Raw genomic sequence first — 26029 nt, 5'->3', positions numbered from 1 at the left:
GAGAAACTAAACAGTATTGTAGAGAACAAACTATTAGAAGTGAATGGTTTCTGAAAAGGTCAATTTTGCATACTCCAATTTTTCCTCTAAAATTATTAATTGAAAAGAGAATTTGAAAAAGAAACAGGAAATATGCACAGAAAATAAAATAGCAGTTAAATTCGAACAAATATCAGAATGGAAAGACATATCAAGAGGAGCACAAGAATGTACCCAATCGCCTCTATTTTTTAAATACAAACATTTTTTAATATTTTTTAAACACATAAAATTATAACAATCTGGAAACAGCGTAACCCATTTGGTGTATAAATAAACCCACAAATAAAAATAGATACGCTATTATTCAGAGATGATCAAATTGCAATTAGCTACATCAGAAGATGATCTACAGAGATCAGTAAAATCATTAAATGAAATTTCAGAACAATATAATATGAGAATATCAAAAAGTAAAGACAGAAATAATGGCTTTCAAAGGAGAAAAACCCAATAAGAAGTAAAATAGTGATAGATAATAAAATATTAGGACAAGTAATTGTGGGGGTGAAGTGTACACACATGCATACATACACAGGAAATTTGAAGTCATGTAATTGTACCTTAAAGGGGTTTGAGTGTGTGTTCTTGGCCATTGGGCTGAAGGTCTGAGGATGAATGTTTCCCGTTTCCCAAATGAGAGGCAGTGTAATGTATCCATATTTGTTGAAGTTAGGGTGCTTGTTTATTATGACTGAAGCAGATCAAGTGTTAGCATGTACCTATTTATACCAGGGTACTATTCCTTAATGATGTCAATTTAACTTTGGTGAAATGATGGAAATGATTAAATCAGTTATTTAATATTTTTAGAAAATATAACTGATAATAGTCTCCCATACAGCATTAGAAGAATTAAATGAAGCATAAAAGAAATGAAAAATGGAACATCACCAGGAAAAGATAAACATTCTGATACAACTTATAAAATATGCAAGAAATAATTTAACAAACAATTTCTAACTTTATTTAGCAACATATATAACACTGAAAGAATACCGAATAAATTGAACCATGTAACTGTGATTCCCATCTCTAAAAAAAAGTAAGAATAACTGTGACAGCTATAGAGGAATAGTTTATTAAACAAAAGTTATAAGATATATGCCAGAATACTAAAGAGTAGAACCCTATGCTAGATAAAAATATAAATTAACAGAATGGCTTTAGAAAAAGAGGATTCTGCATAGATCCTATATTCAGTCTCAAACAACTGACTGAGAAAAGAAGAGGAGTCAACTTAGAAATGTATCCAGCATGCAGAGATTGTAAAAAAGCTTTTGACAGGTAGATATAAACTATTCTTTGATATACTAAAAAACACTTCCTATCAATTTATTAAAACCACTTTAAAGACTATGTGCGAAAACAGTAATAAGCATAAAAAGAGGAGAGCATAGAACCAAGACACCTGAAGTAACAGGATGACTCCGATAATGTTCCCCATCTCCAATATTATTTCGAATATATATGAATAAAGTAATCAAAGAACATAGGTTAACCAACAAAGAAGGAATCCAAATAGAAATAATTTTATCTTAAGATACCTTACTCTTCACAGATGACCAAGGATTATAGCCATTAGCCAAGAAGGTGTAACGCAAGTGAGTGAGTTCAGCAGTGAGAGCATTGTCATTGGAACAAATTGCTCTAGCTTTGTGGGTTGGTGTTTTTAGGATACCATACTGTTGAGATGGGTGATGGTATGATTGTTTGTGTAAATATCTCCCTGTATATGTGGGTTTTCTATAAACCGAGAATGATAAGGAACGATCTGGAAGACGTGTAATTAATGTATCCAGGAAGGGCAGACAGTCATTAGCTTCCAGTTCCATTGTAAAGTGGATTTTTAGGTGTTGGCTATTTAAATGCACTAAGAATGATGTATTTGGGCCATGTAGGCAAATAGCAAGCACACTATCAACATAGCACGGCCAAAGTTTTGGTTTAAGAGTGGCTGTATTGATAGCTAGCTTTTCGAAGTATTCTATGTAAAAGATGGCTAAGGGAGAAGCCCATTGCTGTCCCATCTAATTGTTTGTATATTTTCCCTTTTCATGTAAAATAACCTGCATGTACTGTGAATTTAAATAGTTCAAATATATCAGGTGAAAATTGTGACTTTAGTAAATCAAGGGTTTCAATTAACAGTAATTGTTTGTGAGAGCAGCTAGTAGCTTAGCTAAATGTCTAGCTAGTCTGTATGAGGGACTGTTTATACTATCCACAATAGGGCGTAAGGGTGTACCTGGTTTGTGAATTTTTGGTGAGCCATATATATCCTGGGTGTTTTAACATGGAAGGGGGCTTGAGTTTGTTAACTGCCGCTTTAGGCCAGGAAGTGACTTTCTCAATAATTTGCACACTTTATTCTTTTGTGAATTGGTGGGATCCCAATAAGCCTCCATAGCTCAGTCAGTATAGACGAAGCCCTTTGGTCAGAAAGACCTGGGTTTCATTCCCGTCGGTGACGTGAGAAAACTTTATCTGGTCTCTTTCGACTAAAGGTGAGTAGCTAGTCTCATATGGAGGTAGGGAGTTTCTTCACCTGGAAACACAGGGTTTTTCATCCCCCAGAACAGGCTAATGGCTCTGTGAACACACATGAATTACAGTCATGAATACGTCCCAGCCATATGCAGGTCCCGAGCACAGATAAAATTGGGAGGTTGGGGAAAGCAATGGTGAACTACCCTGTAAAAATCTCACCAGGAATACTCTGTGGGCAATGCCTACCAAGTCACCTACAGTCAGAAACGACTAAATGGGAAAACCAGGAATCCCAATTTGGTATGTTGACTGATCTTGTAGAAGTGTGTGCATTTTGCTTTCATGCTTTGTTGAATCCATCACCACAGTTGTGTTCCCTTTATCTGCTTTATGTAATATGGTTATTATTGTGGAGCTCTTTTAGAGAAATGATTTCTTTATGTGGGATATTATTTATGGGAAGCTTAGAATGGAGTAGGATGTTGGACACATCTAAACGAATGTTATTGGCTGTTGCTGGAGGCAGATAGTAAATTCCCCATTCAGCGGAAGCCATTATTTTGGCTTTTGGAACTTGCTTGGGAATAATGGCAAAATTGTGTTCCCGACTTAATGCACTAGTGGTTTCTTTGTTTAAGGTTAATGATAAATTCACAATGACGTAATCTTGTTGTAATTGCAGTCGTTGTATAGCACTGTGTTGTTGAAGAACTTCAAACTTTCTCTAGTGCCAGTTTTTAACTTTGACTGGAGTGTTGTTGTCTCGCATACTGTGACAAACTGTTTTTGTGCTCTGAAAATGCTGGATAAAATACCAATGAAATATCAACAATAAGTTAATAAATAGTTAATTTCTTATCAGTCTGTGTTCTCATCTATACCATTAAAATTAATCAACATCTAAGAACAGTGCCTGTGATTTAAACCAGAATCCATGTAGTAGTTTTGCTTTTTTTTGCACCTTATGAAATGGTCTTTATCTAAGGTGTGGAGAAATGATGGTATAATTCTGCATAAATTTTGGTGCACTGCCCTATCCACCTGTCAGTAATAACTATGAAACATCACTGTAGGGAGTGCAACCTTCCATACACGTGACTACTGTCCTAGTTCTGAAAGCCATTATAATTCTAGTCTCCAATGAGTGGTATATTAAAAATACCTTTGATAATGTTTGCTTGATCTAGCAAAACGTCAGGTTGTAAATACTCAATTTAGTTATTTCACTCCTGTGTCTACATAGTTTATTCCAGAAGTTTTTAACACAAAGAGACATTTTCTTTACCTGACAAGAAGCAGGTACTGACATTTCTTTTTACAAAAAGAAATAAATTTTGAACATATAAATTAAAGATGCCAAGAAATTATATTCTTGATTTAATCCTTTATCTAAGTGTAAGCAAACAAAATTTGCATATGAAGTATTTTCACAACTGGGCTACTGGTATATAGAGGCTAATGACTTCATATCAACTGCTTAAGTATACCATAATGCAAAGCACACCCCCTTTTGGACATATATAATGCTATGCATTATGGGAAAGACCACAACATCTTGAGCATTGTGGAATACCATCAGAACCACAAGTCACTGGAATCAAACTGTTCAGGATAATTCTGGTGTATTATAGATGCAAGGTTACAGGAGATATGAGGTTGGCTATTCTTGGTAAAGTTGGATGCCTATGTCCTTGTCTTTGGGAGATGTTATGTATCAAATTGATGAAAGAGAGGCGGAAACAAGGACAGACGTTGTGCCCAGTAACCTTGGCAAAGGACAAGGCTCAACTTTGTCATTTGAGCAGGAGATAGGTTTTCTACATTGGACTGTTTCCAAGTCGGATCTTTTTTTTTTTTTTTTTTTTTTTTTTTTGAAACAGACTATGAATATGAAATGTTTTGATTCGAGGCATGCAATATTTGCAGTTTAGATCAGGCTGGTACATAGTTGGAGAAGAATTAAGGCTTGGAGTGCGATTGGAGAATTTGAGTGAAGGAATTAAGGCTTTCATTCAAGCAAAGGTATTTCAGAATGATATAATCACGTAATCACAAGAAAGATATTTATTTAACCAAATATTTCAGTCTGGAAATAGCAGAACCATCGTCAGTGGTATTACAAGAACAGTTTAAAAAATACAAGCTAGAATACTAACAATAGATCGTTAAAATTAGAACACGCCGCGTGATGTTATATCACTGAGTATGAAACGGAATATTTTGAAGTAGAAACATGATTGAATTTGCTATTAAAAAAAATAATAATAATAATTAATTAAGGAGTAATCTTGATTAGACACTCCCAGATTTTTGATATAGATATACAATCATTACGATTCAGGTTGGGGCAATGGAGTAAGGCCTCCCTCCACGCTTTCCTTGAACAAACGTTCGAACCTATAACAGGATCTATGTAAGAGGCGAGTCCTGGACCAAAGGATGCTGTGGTCAGTTTCAATCCCATGTTGAGCCAATCCAGACTTTTCAGGTTTGTTGTGAAGAATGGATGATTGATGTTCTTGGATTCTTTTTTCAAGAGAACGTCCAGTTTGTCCAAAATAAGAGAGATCACAGTTGCACGGAATTTGATAAACTCCAGGAAGAGATAAAGTTGAGCATTTGTCTTTAGGAGAAGGAAAATGAGAAGACAATTTGTTAATAGGTGAATACGTAGTTGTTAAATCATATTGCTTTAAAATTCTTGCGATAGGTTCTGAAATATCGGAGATATAAGGAATAGGCACTCGACGTATTGAAACTTTGTTGTTTTGTGGAGGATTATAAGAATTGAAAAGACGTTGAGTACTTTTTTCAGAAAAGCCATTGAGTTTCATGTGTTGTTGGATAGTAGAAAGTTCTTTCTGTAGATAATCAAAAGTAGAACAATTAGTTTTGGCTCTTCTGATGAGGCATTTTATAATTTTTGTTTTTTGACATGGATGATGGGCTGATTCTTTAAGAATATAATGACCTGTGAATGTTGGTTTCCTGTATACTGTAGTTGTAAGAATATTTGAAGGTGATCGGATGAGGAGAATGTCTAAAAAAGATAACTGGTTGTTTTCTTCTAATTCCATAGTAAACTTTATGCGATGATGCAAGGAATTAATACTGTTTAAAAAGGAAGGTAAAGCGTTTTTGCTGTGAGGCCAAATAGTAAATATGTCATCTATATATCTTACCCAAAAAGATGGTTGAGGGAAAATAGATGCGAAGAGGACTTTTTCTAAATGTTCTAAATAAAAGTTGGCTAAAGCCGGAGAAAGAAGACTTCCCATGGCCGTTCCTTCTACTTGGCTATAAAATTTGTTTTGACATACGAAATATCCAGAATGTATTACGAAATCGAATAGTTTTATAATATCTTGAGGAAAGATGTCAGCAAGTAATTTTAAAGTTTCCTTGAGAGATACATTGGTATATAAAGATTCTATACCATAAGATCTGTAGGTTGTAATGAGACATTTTTTAATTTTTCTAAGAAATCTGAGGAGATTTTTAAAAAAGAATTCGAGTTGCCAATGTAAGATTTCAATAATTTAGCTAGATATTTGGCTATACGGTAAGTAGGAGAATCAATGGAATTTACTATGGAATTAGAAGAAAACAACCAGTTATCTTTTTTAGACGTTCTCCTCATCCGATCACCTTCAAATATTCTTACAACTAGAGTATACAGGAAACCAACATTCACAGGTCGTTATATTCTTAAAGAATCAGTCCATCATCCATGTCAAAAAACAGGAATTATAAAATGCCTCATCAGAAGAGCCAAAACTAATTGTTCTACTTTTGATTATCTACAGAAAGAACTTTCTACTATCCAACAACACATGAAACTCAATGGCTTTTCTGAAAAAAGTACTCAACGTCTTCTCAATTCTTATAATCCTCCACAAAACAACAAAGTTTCAATACGTCGAGTGCCTATTCCTTATATCTCCGGTATTTCAGAACCTATCGCAAGAATTTTAAAGCAATATGATTTAACAACTACGTATTCACCTATTAACAAATTGTCTTCTCATTTTCCTTCTCCTAAAGACAAACGCTCAACTTTATCTCTTCCCAGAGTTTATGAAATTCCGTGCAACTGTGATCTCTCTTATTTTGGACAAACTGGACGTTCTCTTGAAAAAGAATCCAAGAACATCAATCATCCATTCTTCACAACAAACCTGAAAAGTCTGGATTGGCTCAACATGGGATTGAAACTGACCACAGCATCCTTTGGTCCAGGACTCGCCTCTTACATAGATCCCGTTATAGGTTCGAACGTTTGTTCAAGGAAAGCGTGGAGGCCTTGCTCCATCGCCCCAACCTGAATCATAATGATTGTATATCTATATCAAAAATCTGGGAAAGTCTAATCAAGATTACTCATTAATTTATTTTTTTTTTTTAATAGCAAATTCAATCATGTTTCTACTTCAAAATATTCTGTTTCATACTTAGTGATATAACATCATGCACCGTGTTCTAATTTTAATGATCTATTGTTGGTATTCTAGCTTGTATTTTTTAAACTGTTCTTGTAATACCACTGACGATGGTCTGCTATTTCCAGACCGAAATATTTGGTTAAATAAATATCTTTCTTGTGATTACGTGATTATATCATTCAGTCTTATGTCACAAGTATCCTTGAAACAACAAAAGGTATTTCAGTTATTGATACTTGGTTACAGCAGGTATATAGATAGCAAGAGCTAAAACAGTAATCAGCACAAGGAAAGGAAGAATATCAATGAGAGACTATCTGAATAAATACCACTAGTGCTAAAGGATACGAGTAACAAGGAATAAGTAAAGAACAGTCAGAGAAAAGAAAACTTGAACAAAGATATGGGTCGAGGTAACAGCTAACACGCATAGTATTTGAAAGAACTGATTAAGAATAGATCAACAGTTGAGAGGACAGTGTAGAGAGGATTATCTACTATTATAGCAGAAACTTTGTGAAAGACTATGCTAATTATTAATATTATGGCATCATTTCCAGCTTGATCAGTAGAACTAGAGATGGGAAACTGAAATTTCGACCCTCTCATGGTTTGGGTAGAGTACAGAAAATCAGACGTTAAAGATCAATAATTAAAAAAAGTTGGAGTATAATCAGAATTTAGAGAGTGATGGAGATGAATAATTAATCCAACTAAATGGAGCAAGAAAATTCTGATCCTGAGCAGACTGAAAAGAGGAGATTCAGCTTACATTCACTGATATATCAGATCAGAATAATTCTACTTTATGCAGAAGGAATCATTCTGAGTGCATTTTGAAAGCTGAGGTAGGGGTTGCTAAATGAAGTTCTATTATAACAAAGTCAAGTTTTGATGTCTGTAAGCAGTGGTGCCCATCATTTATGTGTGTTTATATTATTACAAATGTTGGTGAAGTAGATGCGTTTGTGAAATGCTTGATTTTAATCAATTTTTTTGATATTATGTTCTCACATTTGGAGTGGTATACCACTAACCTACCTTAGAATACTTGATGTTTAGAAAAGGAACAATTCAATTAATAGATGACTCCCCTCCACTCACTCACTAGCTTCAATTGCTTTCTTATAGCCACTGTTTGTGTATTATATCATTTTAGTAAGCATTTTCATAGGCACTGGCCACCACCACCACCATCATTTCTTTACCATTCCTCTAAAAATGTAAGAACATAAGCAGCTGCTTATTAACATCCATATGAGGGTGTGCTGAAAAGCTGTGATAATAACCATGAAGGAATTGAGATAGAACATGTAACACATTATTCTACATATTCCCCATGAAGTGTTATACATTTGTTACAATGCTGCTGCATCATTTGCAATCCTCTGAAAAAAAAATCTTTCCCATGTTGCATAAACCAGTCCTTAGCTATAGACATGACTTCATCATCTGTGGTAATTTTGTTTCTTTAAACTTGGGAATAGTCAGATGAGGCCAGATTTGGCAAATAAGGTGGATGAAACAGACATTGAAAGCCCAAGTTACGTACTGTATCTTGGGGTTCATGAGCAGTGTGAGCAGATGCATTCTCCTGCAAAAGTAACATTTCTCTACTCAGTTTCCTGCAGTGCTTTTTCTTCAGAGCTGTTGAATAAACTACTGAGGTAACAGTTTCACCTGTTTTGAGGTACTTGATAAGGATTATATCTTATATATCCCAAAAGATGATGGCAAGAACTTTCCCTGCTGAACTCTTGAGTTTGGAACTTCTTTGGTTGTGGAAAACATCTGTGTCTTCACTCAATTGACTGTTATTTGGTCTCTAGGTCAGAGTGATGAAGCCATGTTTCATCAACAGTCACAATACGGGCTGAAAATTTGCACTTGATTTCTCAAAATGACCCAAAATACCTTGAGATGACAGCACACATTCTCTCTTTTGGTCAGCATTTAAACATTTGGGGGACCCACTTCACTGAGAGCTTCTGCATGTCTAGATGTTGGTGGACAATGACCCTAACTCATTCCCTGGATATCACCAGTCTTTGCAATATTTTTTTGACTGGTATTCATTTATCATCAAGGATCATGGCATGCACTGTATCGATGTTTCCAGGTGTGATCACCGTGGAAAGTCTTCTTGACCCGGAGACATCTGTTGTCTCAGGATGTCCAGTTTTGAATTCAGCCACCAAACTGGCAACTGTTGGATATGCTAGGCCCACAGGCCCCTAAATCTCACACAAAGTTTGGTGAATCTCAGCTGCTGATTTTTCTTGCAGCATAAAAAACTTAATGACTGCCCACATCTCTGTGTCTTGGAATTTCTTCAAAATCTCTGACATGTCTTCTTATATATTCTAAAAGAACAAACTACAATTGGACGAAACATGGGGATTAAAGGGTTTGAGATAATTTTTTTCTTGTGGTTACATCAGTTGCTTTAATAGCATTTTTGTTCTAGTTGTTTATCAGAACTTTTCACCCCCCCCATCCCCATATATAGTGGTACAACTCCAAATATACTATAGTTAGTCATCAACCTCCTCTTTCATTCGACTACCTCCATTCATCGCCATACAATATCAGCTCTTAAGAAACACATTAAGAGATTCTCTCTTTCTCCTTAACGCTTGCCCACATGCTATAATACTATTATAGGTTTCCTAATCCCTCATGTGTGGGAATGATTTCTTTTTTTTAAATAAGATGCAAAATATGTCAGAGGTCTCTTCATGTATTATGAACTTGATTGCTGTACTCTTGAATGGGAGTCTTGCATGGCATGTCTTTATGTGGTATCAAACTACTTGTTCCAAAATTCTAATTTTGCAGAATATCCAGTTTCAGCATAATAAGACAGGTCAAGCTTGATGCCTCATATATACTTGGAAGAGATGTTAATAATGTAAACTTCTAATGCAGTTCTATCGCAATGTGTTGTAAAACTCCCCCTCCCATTCCCTTGAATGTACATATCAGGAATGCGATTATGATGATCAGAAAATGGTCATAGTGCATCTTCAACTGCTAGTATAAACTTGGACGAAACTGGATAATTTGTCTATTAGTTTAAAAAATTATCTAACCATTGGGTAATAACCAGAAGCTTGGTTTGGTTGCATTGCCAAAGAAACTCAAGCTATGAGGCCAATCTATTATATCTGTTAATTGTGTGTGTTCTAATGGCTGGTTTGCCTGCTTTGCAGGATAAAAAAACCAGAGTTTCTGGAAGGATAAAACCCTTGCCCCACCAATTGACTAACTCGCCTTCAGTTGAAAAGCCTTGATAAAGGTTCTTGACATCCTAGATGGGATTTAAACCCAGTTATTTCCAACCAAAGGGCATCATTGAAAACAACTGAGAATTAGAAACTATAACCCTTTCTTTTAGGCTTACACGGTGATCCGAATGCATTTTTGAAAATTATGGAGACAACTATGTATATATATATATATATTTTTTTTTTTCACCAGAGGTCAGGCCAACAATTGTTGTAGCAGTTGGTCAGTGTCTTTAACAAACCAGTTTGATTGTAGCTTGTTTTCTATGTATAGTTGTATGCTCCAGAAGATGACCTTGACATAAAGGTCGAAATGTCGAATGTAGATTTTAGTTATATTAAACTAAAGTTTTTATTCAAACACGGTAGTTGTCTCCATAATTTTCAAAAATGCATAGAAACTATAACCATTTCATTTATGCTGTTTCTGATTATTTCCATATGAAGTAAAGCATAGACTAGAATACATGCATGCTCTTTCTAAGTAAAATATAAAAATATCAATGCTTTCTTTTGTTAAACATTTTTGATTGGCAATAGTAACATTCCAGCAGATTATTAAATTAAAAGTATTATAAAATTATATTTCAGACAAAACATGAAAATGAATTAATTGCAAATATTTTTACGATTTTCAATGAATGCTTTTAAAATGACACATGAAACAATTTAATTATTTTTTTAAATTCTGATTAAAACAAAAAGATAAAACATGCTAATAAATTAAGAGATACCAATCATATTTCTACAAACACTAAATGAACCACAGTCAATCTTGCTTTTAAGTAGGGTGTTCTTCAGGTCCAAGTACCTGGACTCAGTGAGCCTTAATTTTTACAATGATTCAATACTCAACCTGGAACTTAAAGAGTCCAAACTGAAATTCTGTATAAGTAGTAATCACAAAACACTAAATTTCATTGATTTTGCTACTTGCACTTCTTGTTTATCATTGCTAATAATATTCTCTTTATCATCATATTTACAATTATAACACAAAACTTAATATAGAATTAACAGAAAATATCTAATCTTATTTCCCTTTGTGATTTTTTTTATATTTTAATATATTCATGATCGATGATTAAAAAAAAATTTACTGTCCAGAACCAACATTCATAATTAATTTTCTTGACATTTAAAATCAAAGTTAACAAAATTAAACAAATGTAGGTACATTTATTAATTTATTGTGTGTTTTTCACATACATGTGATAGCAGTATTCCTCCAACCTGTGTACTGCCAAAACTAAGCATAACATATATGTACTACATTTTTAATTTTATTAAGAAATAGGGTAAGTATAATTTCTGGGAAATTCCCATGCTACTCCTCTAAAACACTATTAATATAATTAACGGCTATATTTTAGCCTGTTTTTGTTTAGGAGTGTCCCTTATATTTAATACATTGGCTAACATAACTCAAAAGGGGTATATATATATAATTTAGGACATTACGGGCGAGTGTAGAAGGCAATTATGGCAGAATAAAAAATGTTGAAAAATTATGTACATACCTTGATTTTGGTTTAAAGATGCCTTCTAAATCCAAGCTCTTGTGGAAAGGGGGGGGGGGAAAGAGAGGGAAAGAACATGGGGATGTACTTGGGACACGGGAAATAAGTTTGGGAACCCGGGTTACAATTAATAATATATATATAAATATATATATATATTATTTTGTTGTGGAGAGAGGGGGGGAAGGGTATCCTTATGTGGAAACTGGGGCAAGGGTTTACGGGGTGTGGACCGTTTCGGTCATCGTCTGACCATCATCGGAACTTTGTGGGAATGACTGTAGGGCTATGTCAAGGCTGCAAGATGTATCTGCCAAATTTGGGCATTATATTTGGGCATAAGAAATAGGGTTTTTTTAAGTTTGAAAAATTTCTTTATAAATTAAGTTCAAAAAAGAGTAAGTAGACAAAAAAATTAAATGTGCCAAAGAAATCAAAAGGTTGGGAGTTTTTCAAGGCAATAGCAAACTCAGAAACTCAAGGCACTAAATGCATCAAATAAAGATGGGAAAATACTTCAATAATGATAAAAGATTTAACAAATAAGCATGGCATCATTTTGCAGAATGATACTGAAACACAAGAACACAATACTTGACAACACTAAAAAAATCTCAAACCACTAACTGCTATTTCATAAAAAAAAAACCTTTCGACCAACTGTTTCTGCAGTGACTGCTGTTGCTAACATATCAATAAGAGAGATCATAAAATTCAGTTTTATTCAAGAAGACATAATATGGTCAGGTTGTAAGTTTTCTAAAGCTGAAAGAGATATAATGAGGTTGATTCAGGATTTTTATGAGAAAAGACATGATGATGTCATTCTAAGCAAGCAAAACTGTGAGTAGGGGTAGTTTCACCACTGATGAATGGACCAGTACAAAGATGAGATGTTATTACTCCGCATGGAAATAATAGTGAAATTTACAATCATGGTTTGGTTTGAATTTATAATTCATGTTCAGTAATTCAACTGGTAGAAACTGTAAGAAATCCTTTGAACACTTACAATATCCATTTGAGAAGCATATTTTGGATGTTGAAAGTTTTCCACTTGGTTATATTATAAATTAAAGATGCCAAGAAATTATATTCTTGGTTTTATCCTTTGCTTACACTTGTATAAAGGACAAACTTTAAAAAATTTTGGATCAACTAGATTATAGCCAATTATGATTGCGAATTACCAGTTCTGTATTATTCATGACTTAATTGAACAATAACATTTAGCCATATGAAATGGTCTCTACCAATTTTAGATGAAAATGAAGCTTTGGTGATTTAGAAGATTATTTCTCAAACAATAATTTGGAAGAATTCAGAGGTAACAAATTTAAATTAGCAAAATCTCACAATTTAAATGAAAATATTCTACATATTGGCAATATAGTTAAGTATTTTAATTTCAGATGAATGGAATAAACTCTAATAGTTCTCTTCTATAAAAATGGGAATAGAGCTGAATTGAGAATTAGAGAGGAATTTCTTTACTAAGTGTTCCAAGTAAGATCTATGCAAGCATACTTGAAAAGAGGTTGAGAAAGACTGTGAAAGAGAAACTTGAAGAACAAGCAGGGTTCAGGCAAAATAGAGGTTGTCAAGATCAGATTTTCACTTTAAGATAAATAGTTGAGAAATCATGGGATGACAAGGATCTGTAATTAAGTTTTATAGATCTGAAAAAGGCATACGACAAGGTGCCCAGAGAAAAGCTTTTCAAAACACTAAAAGTATATGGGGTGAATGTAACATTGCACAGAGTAATCCATAGTCTATATTTAAGTTGTCAGTCAGTAGTTATAATTGAAGGAAATACAGGAAGATGATTTGATGTAAAATCAGGGGATACAAGGATACACATTATCTCCACTCTTATTCATCATCTATATGAATCACGTTATGAAAGAAGTGGCATTAGGCCTGATATTAGAATTGGAGATGTCAAATGTAGCTCTTTGCTTTATGCAGATGATGTTGTACTCCTAAACATCTAGTGCAAGTGTCCAGGATTCCCTAACTAAATTAAATAACAGCTGTAACAAATTTGGCATGAAAATCAGCAATAAAAAGAAAAGACAATGAAAACAGACAGAACACTGAACACATCAAATGCATTCTGAATGTGAATGCCTGTAGAACACACAAAATATTTCAGCTATTTAGGCACAGTTTTTAAAGAAGATGGAGTTAAATCTGGAAATAGACAACAGAAATGCTGGTGTAGTGGGTAGCCAAATGAATAAATTTATGGAAAAAGAGAGAAATTAGCCAAAACACCAAACGAGTTTAAGTTATGGATCTGAAAGTTGGGTTAGAAATAAAGCACTTCATCAAAGACAAGAGACCACAAATATGAAGGTTTTGAGAAAAATTAGGGGAGTGAATAGATTGGATCAATGGCAGAATCATATTAAAAATGAAGATATTAGAAAGGAAATTGACATTGTTAGCATTCAAGAATGTGCAAGCAGAGTTAATCTTAGATGATATGACCAATTACATAGACTGGGTGAGGAAAGATTAGCAAAACAGGTTATTGATGCCAAGATAGCAATAAAAGACCCAGAGGAAGATCGTGGTCTAGGTAGGCTGATTCAGTCAGAATGTAGAAGAACCGTATGTTAGATATGACAATATTTGAGTGCTGTTAAGTAATAGACTCATCTGGAGGAAAATTGTTGATAGGAGATTATTAATAATGTAATCTTAATAATGTAGTACTGTCATTGTCTACCCAAAAAGAAAGATCTGGTCTTGTTCAGCAAGGTGATATTAATGATGGTACTAGGTCATCACTGCCTCACTGAAGGATGGTATGGATATCAGTGTTAAAGCTGGCTATAGAAGATCTTGAAGCAATTGGGACATTTAAACACTGCAAGGTTTGTAAAACAGTTACTTCTGTGTTTTAATTTAATTAATAATGGGAAGGTCATATTTATTTTTTTATTAAAAAAACATATATGGTTGCTTAATTAAATATTAAATTAAAGAAATGAAATAATACATTTTACTATTTTATAAAATGCAAAGAATACTATTACCAATGTAACTAATATAGCATGCGGTGTGGTTGTAAGAAAGTGCAAAACTTTCTTAGGCTTATTTTCCCCCCATTAAGCATGTATGTTTAGTGCCTCACCTTTCAGTAGGATTGTTTTCAGATACATTAGCAGATCTGCGCTGGGAACAAACAGATGAAGAGTTTACAGTAGTAGTTCCACTATTACCTGATGTAGCAACAGTAGCAGCATAGGAAAATATACTAGCTGAAGTCCAAGGAGAATAAAAGGATGAAGACAATGATTTCTTTTGGCAACGTGCCTTATCAATCAATTCGCCAGAAAGCTTAGGGAGAAAAAAAAAAGTCTAAAATTTGTGTTTGAAATGTTATATAAATTTATACATGAACACAGTTTTAACTTCTACTACTTTAAAATAAATACGAAAGTTAAACAATTTTATGTTTTTTTCTTTCTTGTGCACATGCCTCTGAGAGAGAGAGAGAGAGAGAGATAATATCAGTTTGTACAGGTTAGAGTAATTTTCAAATTTCAAGAAACGTAAAAAAAAATAATATATTTGTGTGTGTGGGAGGGAGTCAATATGGTCAATTTCCATTTATCATGAGGGATGTTCTGGAAAACAGAATGCAATAATTGAATCAATGTTTCTGACATAATAATGTGATAACTATAACCAATATAGAGGGTTCACTGGATTTCCAGACCAATAATGTAGGCTATAAACATGATTTTATAAATGTAAAATTAATAGTAATGGGAAAAATGGACAAACACTGCATGATGCAACTTTGAATATGAATTTAAGAGATGAAACTTGTACATGGGAACTATACCAGGTTGGGATACATCTTAGTAGAAGATGTTTCTGTAGCAGGAGAGTGCATGCATCAGAATGGAGCCTCCATAGCAGCAGTTAATGACAACACAGTGGAAAGACCTAGGTTGATTTCAACTGTAGTACAAGACGAATCATTATAAGGACTTTTTAAATGAGGGTGACTCAACCAATTTCATTCAGAAATGGCAAAGTTTGTTTTCCTCCCATGAACAGTTTAACTATTCTGTAAACACAATACACCTCTACAGACATAACATACTATATCTGCAACTGTGTGCATAGGATTAATATGTGCAAAACTTAATGCATCATCCTCAACAAGAATTGGGAAAAGACATGAAAGATTCCTCATCTTCTTTCACCAATAATCCTCTTTACTGTAGAACTGCTTTCAAATTATTATTTTTCAGCAGGAGATCCAAGCAACCCATAACCTCGTCCTGTGGGAAAATGCATGTGCTCCAACAGCAGAATATGCTATTCTGACTTTAGCAATGAACAGTCCTAACATTTGTCTAGTAAGACTGAAATAATTCCTGCACAATGATAACACTAATTTTACCCATACCTAATTGTGGTGAGGGGGAGAATCAAATAAGAAACTTAGTGAATGAACAAAATGAGTGTTTAATGGACTTGTGACATAATAAAGTTTATTACACACATGTATTCGCAAGAATAAATAATAATTTTTATTATTACAAATATTTTGACCAGTAACTAACTGGTCATCATCATCATCAGTACATCAGCATAATCACAAGATGAAACTAGAACAAAGAATGTTAATTCTATTTACAGAACTGAGCCACCTTTTTACATGGCAGAATGCCACTTAACAGATGGTTACAAAATAAAATAAGATTACAATTAAAGCCAAAATGAAGTGATTTGAAATCAAAATTAAATTTTCATAATGAACTGGATGACAGCATTATATTAAAAAAAGAGGGGAGGAGAGAAAATAGAGAGGCAGTGAACAAAATTTCCTACAACTATCTCTGAGTATTTTAAAAATATGGTGATATACTATTTTTACTACAAATACATAGGATATGACTTCTGCATTGATTTAACCTCAGTATCACTCTGAGTCTAGTTCCACTAGGAGACCTCAATAAAGGTCAACATCAGTCTGAGCAATGTAAGTAATGACTTTTCCCATAATGCATAGCAATATACACATAAGAAAGGAAATGTGCTTTGCTTTATGGGATACTAAGGCAACTGATGTGAAGTCAACATCTCTATACAAGTAGCCTAGTTAAGAAGAAACTTCATGCACAAACTTTGTATATGCTTAAGTATAGGATTAAAACAAGAATATAATTTCTTGACTATTATAATTTGATGTAACATGTCTCTGACAGTAGTTTCTGCTGGCTACCGTCTGTACAAGTATTGGTCACTTCCTTCTATGCTGCAATTTTTCTGATGGCCTTCTGTTAGAGGCTCCAGTAGCCCTAACTAAATGATTTTTATCAACTATTTCCTCTACCAGTTTCTTGAAGGGCATCAGATAGCAAAACATTAAAGTCAATGCAGTAATGATCAATCAGTTGAATAAGTGAAGTTGTGTTTGAAAAAAGGACACCACTTTCATAAGTATATTGCTGAACATAATAAGTATATTGTAGTATAGTACAGTATAGGTATATTGTTCACCACCAAAAATGTCTGGACTTAAATTTCTCATAGTAATGCTGTAGTGTTACTGTAAAAACCCATGCAATTTGATGCAACCTCAAGTGATGAAGGGATATTCTTATTAACATATGTCAACTGGTTCACTACTAGACAAAAACTTGAAATTAGACAATGCAAAAAAAAAATATCGATGCCTTTCTTGTTTGACTTCCATATGACTGGGCAGATGCTGCTCAGAATGCTTCATCTTTTTGGGTGTCAAGAACCAGCATTGTTTTAGCTGAACAATTCTCACAGCATTACTGCTCAGCAAGAAAGTAACAGTTTCTGGTGAATACACTGTTATTTAGAAGCAAAGCTATGAGGCTAGCATATTACACTACCCTGTTACTTCTCTAATTTTTCTTAGAGCAATATTTGATCTTGGATAAATTTTTTTTTTCACTCGCATTTTAGATCTATATGTTAAAACAAATTTGAATATTGAACTACTCGCTTGTATATGATTGTTTTAGAACCTATTCTGCTACTAATTTTTATGATTCAAATATTTTATTGTGTATTTTAGAGCTTATTACAGCAGTTATTATCTTAATGTCATGTATCTCACCAAATGCCCTCTTGTATTTGAGTAACACAACTATAATCAAATGAATTTTTGCTAGAATAAAGTTAACATTTATAAAACACAACTTGATCAGAATCATTTGCTATGTCTTTTTTTTTTTTTTTTTCCATGTGATAACCTGGTTTCTTATTTTACTTATTTTGTGAGAAGAGAAAAGCAATCACTGTGAGAGAAAAGATATGCAGTCCCCATCTAAGACACACAGGTTATATAACATTGAGAATACTCTAATTCATTTAAACAAGTATCTGCATGTTTCAGTGCCTACCTTTTTTATGACAGCATCATTCCAGTTAATCTATACAACTAAAAAAGCACAAAATGTAAAAATATCTAGAATCCACTGGAAAGAATGTCAGGATTTTTGTACCAGATAATTCAGAGCTAACAGATGCTTATACATGTGTGCTCATCTATCATGTTGCTCACTTAGTTGTTTTACCTAGTCTCCTAGATGATTGTTAGTATATTCAACACCAGATGTGCAAGACTGAATTACATGATTCCAAAACATCATGTAGGAATACAAATACCTGGATAAGATCTCAAATAGGTGTCATGGATATTGTAAAATACATTAAACAGGCTAAGTGGAGGTGGGCTGGTCATATTGCCAGATGCAGTGACAGGAGATGGACTAGAAAAACAACTGGAGACCAATGGATGAAGTAAGACAAAGAGGAAAACCGAGAAGAAGGTGGAGGGATGAATTGGAACAAATTGCAGGAGTGAGATGGATGAGAGAAGCAGAAAAACGAGTGGTGTGGAAAATCATGGGGAGATCTTCGTTCAGCAGTGGACAGAACCAAATGGTTGAAGAAGAAGAGAAAATATCATGTAGAATGAGACTCTGACTTCTGTTCAAGCTATCATGTAAGTGAACCAATTTGTTAGACTCCTTGAAGAAATGAGACGGTCATTTTTCTACAATGAAGCAGTAAAACTGTTGGCTGAAAATTACCATCCTGACTGGCTGAATGGATAGCTTACCAGTTCTCCAACCAACAGGCTATATTTGAATCACACCATAGACATCAATGTTTGTGAATGTCTTTAGGTAGAAGCATGAAATATATCACTCACCACTACTTGAAAAAGTTCCATATTTGGTCTCTCGAGTAGGGTTTCCATATTCTCTAACTCTCGCAAGCCGATGGTACTAATATTGATACTACAAGCTAATAATCTCTTGTTGGTGTGATCCTCTCTCTCCCCTTCACACATATCTTGTTGATATGTGCATTTTCTAAAAAAGCCTAAGTTTGTGGTTTAAAAAAAAATCTTATGAGACCTCTAAACTCATCATTAGCTGAAATATTTCTTGCAAAGATACTTTTCATTCTATACAAGATTTTAACATAGGTCTTTCCAAGTGAAGGGCAAATTTCATATTCCTCACAAATGTATACAGGTAACCCTCATATAATGGAATACTTATACAATGCTGTTTTGATATAACGTGATCTACAAATTGCAGTAACCCTTGTTCAATGCGGTTTCAATATAACACGGTCTACTGTAATAACTATCTTTTCATATATTTTTCACTGCACAACTTCAAAATCAAATTTTATCTTCGTTAAATTTGCGTCTGCCCATATCGCGCATGTAGTTATAAGTAGTGAATTTATGTTAGGGGAATGCATGTAAATCGATTGTTTATCATATAAAGTGTTTATTTTTGAAAATTGTCTTCATTTTCTGCCAGGAAATTTAACGTGCCATTTTTAATGTGCCTGGAAAACACATTAAAAATCATAAGTGTGTTAATCTCAAGCTGAGCACTTTATTTTCTGGTGAGTTACATACATAATATGTAATGGTTTATTATGTAAAAAAAATATTTTTATACTAATGGTCACTAAAACTGCAACGAAAGGGAAAAAACCAACACCGAAAAGAAAATTCACTTCTCTCGAAGAAAAAAATTAAAATCTTGGATTGGTTGAAAAATGGAGAAAAACCTGGAGTTGTTGCAAGGCCTCTGAATTTAAATGAATCAACAATTCCAACAATCAAACAAAATGAACATAAAATCCGAGAAAGTGTTATTTCTGAGTCAAAGGTAAGTGCAAAGTGCATTGCTTGTGTAGGCGATATTCAAGTTGTTAACAATGCGGATGAATCCTCATTGAACACCTTGTCACATTGAAAAACATTGAACATCGAAAAATTGCAGCATAGTGGTAAGCAAGGTCTTATTACTGACTTCTTGAAAACTAAACCAGCCGAATTATGCAATGAGAATTATACAAATGATGTCCAAGAGATTTCAAGTGATGTCTATGTCCAGCCACTCATAAATAAAGAACATCTACGAAATGTTATTCATGAAGACAATCATGATGACGATTAGAATATGCACTTTATTTTATTTTGCCTAAAACATTTATGCATTATGTGCAATTTGTATTTTTATAAGTTTATACTATTTATTTATTTATGCCCCATATTATTTATGAGGTGCTTAAGGGTCAAAGCTGTATATTTGAGAGGAGACCTCCATATAGCCTTTAAAGGAATATGGAGAACCGACCAGGGCTTCTGACCTAATGTCCAATCCTCACCTTCTCATGGTGCACCCTGTTGGTAACTACCTGGATACTGAACGAACGAGGATGGGCTGGTAATTTGGGATTTAGCTGACGAAATTACAATTCTTATGAGCGTAAACCAAATTACAAAATGATGGTACAACATGATAAAATTTCATGCTGGCTGGGGCTTTGCACGGTTAAACAAGGGCCCCGTTGTTTTCACCAGGGAACCAGGGCAAACTGCAAAAAGTCAGCTACTGATGGGAGACAAGGATGTACATTATCCCTTCTGTTATTCATTATCTATATGGATCACATTATGAAGGAAAGGGATATTAAACATATCAAAATTGGAGATGTTAATGTCAGCTCTTTGCTTTATCGGACGATGTTATACTTATCAATAAATCTGCTACGAGTCTGCAAGATTCCTTGACTAAATTGAATAACTGTTGTAATAGATATGGTATGAAGGTCAGCATTAAAAAGACAAAGACAATGAAAATAGGCAGAATCGTTGAAAATGTCAACTGCATTGTGAATGGAGAACTTGTGGAACATGCAAAACATTTCACCTACTTAGGCACGATTTTTAGTGAAGATGTTAAATTAAATATGGAAATAGACAACAGAATCAATAAAGCTGGTATAGTAGGAAGTCAATTGAATAAATTCTTATTGAATAAGAGAGAAATTAGTCAGAACACTAAATTAGCTGTATACAAGACAGTGTTCAAACCAGTTTTAACTTTTTATAATAAAATTAGTTTAATCCTTTATCCAAGTGTGAGCAAACAAAGTTTGCGCCTGAAAGTATCTTCAGGACTGGGGTAAGGTGGTACAACACCAGGGCAACTCGTTGCAAAGGTGGAGCAAGTTACCAACACACCTATCTCAGTATCTCCTATAATGCAAAACCCATCTCCTTGCGGATATGATAAATGTTATGCATTAAGGGAAGGGCCACTACCCAGACTAGTTTCGACCTTTATTGAGGTCTCTTCAGTGGGAGCCAGGCCCAAGTGGAGATATCAGGCAGAAGCATTAGGTCATCTCTACCTATAGAAGATGCTAAATGGTGTGCCACCCTTTTTTAATAAATTACTCATGCTTCTGCCTGATATCTCCACTTGGGCCTGGCTCCCACTGAAGAGACCTCAATAAAGGTCGAAACTAGTCTGGATAGTGGCCCTTCCCTTAATGCATAACATTAGACATATCCGCAAGGAGATGTGTTTTGCATTATAGGAGATACTGAGATAGAGTGTTGGTATCTTGCTCCACCTTTGCAACGAGTTGCCCTGGTATTGTACCACCTTACCCCAGTCCTGAAGATACTTTCAGGCGCAAACTTTGTTTGCTCACACTTGGATAAAGGATTAAACTAATTTCATTATACTCTAACCAAGTGAAAAATAAACTTTCAACATCTTTCTCTAAATCTAGAGTAATTTATTAAAAAAGGGTGGCACACCATTTAGCAACTCCTATAGGTAGAGATGACCTAATGCTTCTGCCTGATATCTCCACTTGGGCCTGGCTCCCACTGATGAGACCTCAATATTGACATCGGCAGAACGCAGCGGATTCCAGCGACAGTTCCCAAGGACCCCCGAGAAAGCTCTGGCCAAAGTCTACCTCTCAAGAAGATCCAGTTTCAACGGCCCGAAAAGAGAGCTCCGTGCTCAGATTCCACAGTAGTACCCCAGCTTTGGTAAGACCTCTTTTCTTTTTATTGCCTGTTTTATCCGTCTATTCTGGTATCGTTTTGTTTGCGGCGAGGAACGCCCAACGTTCCTCGATCTTGCCCTCCCTTACATCCCATTTCTACAGCCAGTAGTCAGAAATTTCTGTAACCATGTCGCATTTTTTGGCCAGAACTAGGACGCTCGGTATCGAGCTCACGAAGCCCGTAGATCAGCGAGCGTTAGCGAGAGCTCTAATCGAGACAGTAGGGCTGAAAATATATACCGTTTTATACCTTACGGGAACAATAGATTTCAAATAGTGGTCAAAAACGAACAAACAAAAAAAATTATTCGAGGGTTTCATTTGTTGTGGACAAACAATCAGACCGTTTCTAGTAGGGAGCCTACGCAAAATGCTAAAAATAACCAGGTTTCCACTAGAATACCTAGAGAACGAACCTGAAGTCAAGAAATTCTTTAGTCAATGGGGGGAAATCCACGAGATTAAAGCAATTGAGCACGCAGACTATAAAGGAAGGAAACAGGAGACAACTTCGTTTTTTTGGGGGGAACGAGGGTAATGATCAACTACCCGGGTGTGAAAAGAAAGTGCTTTAGATGTAACTCGGAGGAACAGCTTGGGGCAGATTGCCCTCGAAGACAATGCAGAAATTGCAAAGCATCAAAACATAAAATAGAAAGCTGTACAGAACCTTGTCTGAAGTGTGGGGATCTGACCCACAAAGTGGACACATGTCCAAACAGGACACTCTCAGAAGCAATTGGAGGGACCATAACACCGATTAGGGCTACACCCATCCGGAAGCCTGACAACAGGCTGAAAAGGGAGCATCAACGGAAAACACAACTTCCACAAAAACCCAAAAGATACCCAAGGCAAGCCGCCATATGCAGGACAACATTGCCAACATCAAGGTGGCAAACCATGAAACACGCAGGAAAGAGAAAGAAGTCACACCCAGCGCCCCAACAAAGCGCACAAGAGAAACGGAATCAAAAGAAAAGAAAAAAGCGAAACAAAGCAGCCTGATGTCATCGGAGAACGAGACAGAGTATACCCACACTACATGTCGATGTGAAACAATAGGCACAAAGCCCCTCGACAATGACATAACAATGCTAGAGAGTCTACCCCCAGTAAGGGATCAACTGGCAGAACCAGAAGTCCACGAAATAGACACTCTGAAGACGAAGGGGAGAGGGACTCCCCAAACAGGCTCGTCATTGACTCAGGTGCGGAATGTGCAACCAGCACCGACGAGGAACCAGAACTGGTCTGCATAGAACAACCAACAGATAACGCCCCCCCTCATACTAACACCAACATGGAAGTTAAAATCGCAACCTTAAACACTAACAGACTACGCAACCCCTTTGCGCAAAGCGCTGTCTGGAGGCTAATGTTAACACACAAAATCAATATCCTCCTGATACGAGAAACCCATTTCTATAAGCACTGGGACGTGGAGAACTTCTCAAGAAGCTATCCGGTCACCAGCTACTGGTGCTTCGGGGACGCTCACTCGCGAGGGGTGGGGATACTAATTCACCCCCCAATCGCAGGGGGGTTCTTCAATGTCCAAAAATATGCCACAGGACACCTAGTAACGGTGGACTGGAAGTACGGTGGCTGTACCATCCGACTTGCTGCAGTTTACGCCCCGAACAATCCACACCACAGAATTGGTCTCTTCTCTGCCCTTGAAAACTATCTCCTGGGAGCAGAACACCTAATAGTTGCAGGAGACTGGAACTGTGTGGAAGACACACGTCTAGACAAAATCGGTGGGAATCCAAACACCGGAACTGGTGGCATTGACGCTTTAAAACGATGCTGTATAAATTTTGATCTCGTCGATATCTGGAGGCGGAATAACCCCTCCAAAGTAGAAACTACATGGTGCAGCAGCCAGATAGCGACAAGACTAGACAGTGTATGAGTCCCAAAACTTGGAACAATATGTTCAGAGGATACGTCGCACCTCAGTGCACAACATGACAACCGACCACAAAATGGTCATACTCAAAATCACGCTCCCAGAGGTTATGGAAACAGCCAGAGGTCCTTGGAGGCTTCCTCCCACCTTTCCCAGTCTTTTTTAGCGACCAGCTACAGAACCTCTGTGACAAATGGACAAACACCAACTGGGACTGGGAAAACTGGCTGAGCTTCAAGTGGCAGGCTAGGGAACTATTCCAAAAATGTGGGCACGAAAGGGCCTACCAACAACGCAAACGGCTGAGGGATCTCTAAAGGGAACTCGGCTGGTACCGGACAAACGAACGGAGTTCCCTGCGGACATCTTATCAGGCAAGTAGAAATAGAGCTGCAGCAAGAGCGGCAGAGTAGAGTCGAGGACCTCGATTTTCGAACGAGACTCTATCTCAGAAATTTGGAAACACCTTCCGCCGCATTCTACAACCAACAACGGGTGGTGGCTAATGACGAGAAAACGATTTACCAGATCGAAGAGAACGGCCAGATTCTACACTCAACACACGAAATACTCCGTCACTTTCATCAGCAGTATATCGGCATCTTCTCTGACCAGCAGGGCACAGATGACTTCAGTGAGTGGGACGCAACACGTTTTCCCGATCATCTTAATGCCCTGCATGACAGGCCGATAACTGCAGCCGAAATAAAGGCTACGTGCAAAACGATGAAAACAAAGAAGACCCCAGGGCCAGACGGACTGGGGATAGAATTCTATAGATCTATCTGGGAATTTGCAGTGGCAGCATTAATAAACATCTTTAACGAATTCCTCACTTCGGGAAACATCCCCGAGGAATTCGTTAAGAGCTATACCATATTTATCCCCAAGAAAGACCGAGATCGGACTTTGTCGAATAATTGGCGTCCAATCTCCTTAACCAATTTAGACTATAAGATCTTTGCAAAAATTATCTGCACATGCCTTAAGGGCGGTATTGAAAATATAATAACAAGCTCACAGGTCTACGGGATCCCCGGTAGATCTATGGAACTCAATCTCTTCTTGTTAAGAGACTTGATCAGACTGGCTAAGGAAAAAAAATATCCCCTGGCACTTCTCTCCACCGACCTGGAGAAAGCGTTTGACAGCGTCAACCACAGGTACTTGCAGAACATCCTCCAAAAAACAGGCGTGGGCCTGAGACTTCGGCGTACCATTAAAACATTTACGTGGAAGCCACAACCAAACTATCTATTAATGGGTTTCTGACAGAACCAATCCGCATAAAGAGAGGGGTTAGGCAAGGCTGCCCGCTAAGCCCCTTCTCTTCTCCCTAATATTAGAACCCCTAATCAAAAGAATTGATAACACCCCCGCAATTAATGGTATTCCACTGCCCTAAGTCTCCAGACAATGCAAAATAGTAGCATATGCGGACGATGTAGTGGCCACACTCAGAGATTCTGAGTCCATCTATATCTATCTGCACATGCTGCAAAAGTTCAGCATAGTCAGTGGTCTTCGCGTTAACGCACAAAAAACTAAAATCAAAAGTTTTGGAAATTTCCATAGCACTGGACTTCCCTACGGTTTAACGCTACAGACACAGCCCCTAACAATACTATGCGTGCCTTTTTCAGACACCCTAGCACTACCAATCCAAAAATTGCAGGAGACAAGCGGGGACAGGATAAGGCTGTTCAAACCAACCTTTTATTCCTTTCATGGCAGAGCGACAGTAATAAGAACAATCGTCACCCCAATGCTGATGCACACTGTCAACATCACAGGCATCACACTGTCACAAGAAAATAAATTATCAAAAGAACTCATTGATTTCTTCTGGAATGGGAGAAAACAGGAAGTAAAGAAAGAATACCTACAACTCAAACAGGAAGAAGGGGGTTACGCTCTGCCCAATCA

At 36.1% G+C, this 26029-nt stretch overlaps 1 protein-coding gene across 1 annotated transcript in view; it reads right to left on the bottom strand.

Annotated features, from left to right (window-relative positions):
- The window catches only part of roq (RING finger and CCCH-type zinc finger domain-containing protein roquin), a 504568-nt gene that overhangs the window by 203955 nt on the left and 274584 nt on the right, over positions 1 to 26029 (bottom strand). The window contains exon 12 of the mRNA XM_090405434.1: positions 14924 to 15129. Coding sequence (XP_090261560.1) covers positions 14924 to 15129 — 206 coding nt within the window. The remainder of the gene's footprint in view (positions 1 to 14923; positions 15130 to 26029) is intronic.

The sequence above is a fragment of the Typopeltis vanoorti genome, chromosome 1, assembly GCF_054136105.1.
Source record: "Typopeltis vanoorti isolate ZY-2024b chromosome 1, IOZ_Tvanoo_1.0, whole genome shotgun sequence".
NCBI classification, from domain to species: domain Eukaryota; kingdom Metazoa; phylum Arthropoda; class Arachnida; order Uropygi; family Thelyphonidae; genus Typopeltis; species Typopeltis vanoorti.
The sequence above is the reverse complement of the archived record's forward strand: the minus strand, read 5'-3'. Positions and strand labels throughout refer to the sequence as shown.